Source organism: Zingiber officinale, chromosome 2B (assembly GCF_018446385.1).
Source record: "Zingiber officinale cultivar Zhangliang chromosome 2B, Zo_v1.1, whole genome shotgun sequence".
NCBI classification, from domain to species: Eukaryota; Viridiplantae; Streptophyta; class Magnoliopsida; order Zingiberales; family Zingiberaceae; genus Zingiber; species Zingiber officinale.
The window spans coordinates 138931877-138938169 of record NC_055989.1 but is presented as its reverse complement, the minus strand read 5'-3'; the positions used below and the strand labels follow the sequence as shown (position 1 = coordinate 138938169).

Sequence of the window (6293 nt, the reverse complement as noted above, 5' to 3'; positions counted from 1 at the left end):
GAGATGATCGATGGCGTCGGGATCAGGACGCATCATTGGCATCATATGCATGATGCATTTATTGCTTGTGTTTGTGGTTGCTGCATTTATATGCTGCATATTGTTTGGATACCTATGTTTGACATGCATACAGGATTCCTATACCCCTCGGACTGTTTGACCTTATACTCAGGACCTGGTTAGTACAACATTCTCCTGTTTACTTCATATGCATATTTATATCTTTCTTATATCAGGAGACTGTACGCATGATTAGTGTTAGGTGTTATTTCTTTACTTTGCATATCAATTGTACCTGCTGAGTGTTGGACTCACCCCGCCCCCATTGTTGTTATTTTCAGGTTGATGCTGTCAGGAGGGAGTTCCAGTCGCTGGTCCCCACAGCACGTAGTGCTACTCCTCTGCTGGTTTTTTTGAGTTGTTTCATTCTAGCTTTTCGCTATCAGACTTTGTTTTAGTTTTTTTTTTGTTTTGGACTTACATATGGATATTGTATGGAATCTTTCCGTTGGATGGACTTTTAGTATGATTTGGATTTACTCTACTACATGCCTGCCTGGATGGCAGAAGAGGTAAGAAAAATCGGATTTGGGCTTTACGAGTGTAGTTGAGTAGGGTTGATTTCGAGTCAGAGTATTACTATGTTGTTTATTTTTATTAACTGCGTGGTTGTGACAGCCAGAGGCTGAATACATATATAAACTGCGTGGTGATTGATTTTATTTACTGTTGTTATTCCAGCCGCCTGTGGCTGAGGTATTTGTGAGATGTAGAAAAGTTTCAGATTGTCCACCGTACAGGGGAGATGCTGCCGAAATTTTCTCGGACAGGGACTCCTCTGGGGGCGTGACACTCTAAAGACAGTCGGCACGCCGATGCTTCAACCGGAGATAACAATTTCTCGACCTTACTCTTTTATTTACAAGTTTATTGCATGCTTGCTTTTTTGGTGCAAACATATTACTATGTTAGTGCTCTTTTACAACAACAACTATAATCTAGATGAAAAGATGAACTCAGAAGAAATCGTAGCTAATTTTAACTAAATTTCGACCACGATCCAAAGTACAAATTATGAAAAGGACTAGAAAAAAAATTTAAAATTACGGACCAGAACATCTAATCTCTCCGTTTATAATTTAAACAAACCACAAACTCCTCAAATATACACCATTAACTCCATATCTACTAACCACTAACTTCAACATTACACACTAACGCAACCACATATCTATTACTTCAAATTCTCTGTATTCTCTTTTTAACTGCACTTAATTAGCTATTTCTTTTATCAATCAGCCCACTAAAAAAAAGAATGATAGTTCATATCAACTAAACTCTTTACCTCGTTAAAAAACAATAATTATGTCAATTTCAAACGTCAAGCAATCCATTTTCAGATTATGTGAAAATAAGTAAATCAGTTCAACTTATAATCGATCGTTAAATGACTAGGATATAAGAATTTTTCTCAAGGACATGCATTAATTACAAATTGATATCAATCTCATTGTAATAAATTTATCATCCTCTAGCTAATTAGTAAATTAGACACCGAGTTGGGACACCAAAATTGAGTTTCTGGTAGATTAACCTAGAAGATTAAATTGATTGAAATTTTACCTATAAAGGTTGCGTGATCACTCGATCTTTTAGCCAAATAGATACAATTCCCTTGCGCCATATAATTTTCAATCAAATGCATTCAGATATCTTTCCATACAAAACTTCGATAAACAAAGAAATCGGCACACATCTTCTCCCATAAATTACTTTGTAAAGCAAGCTAGCCGGATATATATATATATATATATATATATATATATATATATATATATATATATATATATATATATATATATATATATATATATATATATATATATATTCTCCTGCGATGCAATTCTTGCGGTTTTGTTGCGGTACTTGCCACGTCAGAGGCCTGGACCGATCAGGCTCCAACCTGATCGGTCTGGAAAAGCCAAAAAAAAACCTCGCCAAACCACCGACTGCCGACCTTCCACTGGACGCCCGGCCACCGTCGGCCGGATCACGACCGGATTCCGGCCAGATGGCGGCCGGAATCCGGCCGTTTCGTGGCCAAAATCTGCCGAAAACGCTAGCAGACACAGCGCTACCGATTCTAGCCGCGATCGAAGGGTAGGGGGATCGGTCTGTGGACCGATCCACCTATAGCCTGATCGGTCCACAGACCGATCAGGCTTCGAAGGTTGATCGGTCTGGGGACCGATCAGCCTAGGGCCTGATCGGTCCACAGACCGATCAGGAGACTCCCAGACCGATCAGGTTGGAGCCTGATCGGTCCAGGCCTCTGACGTGGCAAGTACCGCAGCAAAACCGCAAGAATTGCACCGCAGGAGAAGATTTCTCTCTCTCTCTCTCTCTATATATATATATAGAAATGTTCTCCTGCGGTGCATTTCTTACGGTTTGGTGCGGTAGAAGTGATTTGGCATTCCACGTCAAAGCCAAAAAACGCGGCATCAACTATCTTCTCGTCTTCTTCGCCGACCTCGCCAACGGCCACTGCCGACCTTCCGTTGGACGCCTAGCCACTGTCAGCCGGATTGCGGCCGGAATTCGGTTGTGATCCGGCCGAGGGGTGTTCCGCCAGCGTTAAACGCCGATCACCGGCAAAGGCCGGGAGAAGCGTTCCCTGATCGGTCACCAGACCGATCAGGAAGGCAAGTCCGCAGCGTGCGTTTTTTTATTTTTCTTGGCTTTGACGTGGAAGGCAGTATATATATATATATGACGTATATATATATATATACGTGGACTAAACCGCACCGATGCCGCAGCATAAGCACCGCAGGCTAGCATTATATATATATATATATAGAAATCTTCTCCTGCGGTGCAATTCTTGGATTTTGCTACGGTACTTGCCACGTCAGAGGCCTGGACCGATCAGGCTCCAACCTGATCGGTCTGGGAGTCTCCTGATCTGTCTATGGACCGATCAGGCCCTAGGCTGATCGGTCCCCAGACCGATCAACCTTCGAAGCCTGATCGGTCTGTGGACCGATCATGCTATAGGTGGATCGGTCCACAGACCGATCCCCCTACCTTTTTCTGCCTATGATCGTTTCAGCAGACACAGCGCTGCCGATTCTGGCCGCGATCCGGCCGGAATCCGGTTGCGACTGGATTCCGGCCGGATCGCGGCCAGAATTGGCAGCGCTGTGTTTGCTAGCGTTTTCGGCAGATTTTGGCCACGAAACGGCCGGATTCCGGCCGACGGTGGCCGGACGTCCTGTGGAAGGTCGGCAGTCGGTGGTTTGGCGAGGTTTTTTTTTTTGGCTTTCCCAGACCGATCAGGTTGGAGCCTGATCGGTCCAGGCCTCTGGCGTGGCAAGTACCGCAGCAAAACCGCAAGAATTGCACCGCAGGAGAAGATTTATATATATATATATATATATTCTACTTAATTTTTTTTTAATTCTTTTAAAGGATGTTGAACCCCTGATCTGTCCACTACGAGCACTTTCTAATTTATCCGAATGATCGATAAAAAATTTTAATAGATGATCGATTATCCAAAATTAGATATTATCCAACCTAATTAATCTTTTACCTAATTAATCTTTTTTACAATTCTTTTAGATATTTATTTCTTATTTTATTAAATTAAACGGACGGAGTAGGAAACCATGGGGCCCCCTCTGCACCAATTTCCATGAGCTCAACGTGGACGAATTAAATTCCAAATTGACTCGTCGCCCACCACAAAAGACCAAACCAGGAGCTGCCAAAAAATCCAACGCGAGGCAGAAAAAGACCACGCGTAGCGTAATCGGATGAGGAAACGGGCGGTGGAGCTGCAACGTGGTCCTATATAACAATCTACGGATCGATGCTTCTCTTCAATTAGATTGAGATCGATCGAGAAGAAGCAGCTAGCGATAATGGAGGAGCAGAAGCCGGGAGGAATCCACGACTCCGATGAATCCACTCAGAATAGCGCAGAGATCGAAGGTCTTGCTCTCTTCGCCGTTCAACAATACAACAAGACGGCGGTCAGTCTCTCTCTCTCTCTCTCTTCTGCTTGTTAAAAATTCCTTTTGAAATGTTTTTGTCTTTTTGTAATTATAAACAAGAATTACTTCTCTGAATTTTGCTCCAACGTCGAGTAAACACTTTTACTGCGTTCAGAATGGTCCTCCAGTGGAGCTGGAGAGGGTGGTGAAAGTGAAGGAGCAGGTGGTGGCCGGTGTGATGTACTACCTCACGCTGGAGGTGAAGGAGGGCGAGGAGAAGAAGCTGTATGAAGCCAAAGTCTGGGTGAAGCCATGGATGAACTTCAAGGAGCTGCAAGAGTTCAATCCTGTAGAAACACAAAGTCAAGTTGATGCTGCTGCTGCTGCTGCTGCTGCTGCTGCTGCAGTAATTAATTAATAGTTCAGGTAAACAGCTTAAAATTGAAGAAATAATCCGAACATTACCATTAAATAAAAAATAAATAGGGAATTAATGATATCATATATCAAACGAGTCAAATGAAATATCATATTCAAAGTCATATTCAATGTAGTAGTTGATTTAATATGATGATGTATAATTTTGAAACTGATGCGTCTTCTGATTTTACAGGTGTGCAAGAATAAAGAGAGAGAGAGAGAAGAATCATTGTGAAATGTGTTGTGCTTATTTGTAATGTGAGACTGATATTAATTAAGTTTACTATTGTGAAAAAAAAAATGATCATGGCTGGATGTTTATTTTGTATGGAATAATCTTTGTAAAGAGACTTTATGTTATTGGTATGAACTTGACTGGAATAATCTTTGTATGAACTTGTTTCATTAATTGTCAAGATATTTTTATTGTTCCTAACTTTGTAGTGCAAATTAAGGAGAGCCATAGAATTGACTCGTTCCATTAAATAATTTAAATGAGTTGTGGGTCCAAGCAGACCGACCTATGGCAGACTTAGGTTGGCTCATCTGTTAAGAAGAATTTCTTTTTTCTCTCTAACACTCAAAACTAAAATAGAAAATTCAATAGGTATGTGTGTTGATCTGCTTAATTAATTCACAATTTAAATTTAAATTTAAATTTAAAATTTTTAACATTTTTTATATATTTTTAATTTTTTTTAGTGAATTTGTTCGCAACTGTTTAATCCGCAATCAACTTTGAGTTACGCTATGTTAATGGTTTTTGATGGACAAATTGTCCTTTTGTCTTTTAATCTGAGTTAGCCTCATTAATTATTTATGGGGTGACTGGTCTGATTCCACGAAAGTTTCTTACCGGCCATCAGAGTAAATTAGGAAGTGCACGCGACGGCTAGTCCAAAAATCCAGCATCATTTAATTACAGCTTCTATTTGGAGAAAAAATTTCTACAAATACACTGTAGCTAAGATTCAAATTATGAATATCTATGTGACAATCTGAATATCCTACAATATCACCATGGCCCGGGGACACAAATTGTCCTTCTACGAACTGACCGTTGACAGCTATAATGCAAATGATTTTATTTTACAAGTTCAAAATAATTTTATGGCCTTCCGAAAGAGTGGCGACTATCACACGATTTAAGTGCAATGGCAAAAGCTTTCCTTAATGAAGTTTAAAATAAATATTATTTAAATTTTTTAGTTCAAATGAATCACAAAAGATAAAACTAACAAGCGGGTTAGAGATCATCAACTAATCGTGATGAGTCGACGATGTGAAATAGACAATGGCTGTAATTGCATAAGGTTTAGGATGAACTCAATTGATTGGAACTATTTTTAGTCAATTAAACACAGGATAAAAGAGAGCCATTAGAAGCTTACTTATAAAAACCTTAGAGATTGTTTGAGTGGTCCAGGGCGCACAAAATTTATTGAGTTTTGTTGTAACCAAATGCACAAGTAAAAGATCACTTTAATTCAAGGGCTTGAAATCTAAGAGACTACAAGCTCTTTGTAATTAATCTCCCCTATTTAGTTATTCATTCTTTTCATTTCACTTTTTATTGAAAAGAGAACTATCTGTAAACTTGGATTGAAATGATACTATTTTGATATCATGCTCTCATTCCGATCTATAAAAAAATAATAATCTCAGTTAGTCTCATTAATTATTCTTGGGGGACCAATCTGGCCCCACGAAGGTTTCTCACTAGCCACCAGGGTAAATCAGGAAGTGCACGCAATGGCCAGCCGAGAAGCCCAACATCCTTTGATTGCAACTCCTATTCGGAGGAAAAATTTTTACAGATACGCCATAGCTGGGGATCGAACTATGAGTACCTGGGTGATAACCTGGATGTCT

General features: G+C 40.1%; 1 protein-coding gene across 1 annotated transcript; it reads left to right on the top strand.

The window, feature by feature from the left end:
* The first annotated feature begins 3836 nt into the window (after window positions 1-3836).
* LOC122047437 (cysteine proteinase inhibitor A-like) lies at window positions 3837-4817 on the top strand. The gene is made up of 3 exons (XM_042608743.1): window positions 3837-4040; window positions 4177-4427; window positions 4615-4817. Exons 1-2 carry the CDS (start codon window positions 3930-3932, stop codon window positions 4417-4419), a joined length of 354 nt encoding a protein of 117 aa, XP_042464677.1. The 5' UTR covers window positions 3837-3929; the 3' UTR covers window positions 4420-4427; window positions 4615-4817.
* The last annotated feature ends 1476 nt before the right edge of the window (window positions 4818-6293 follow it).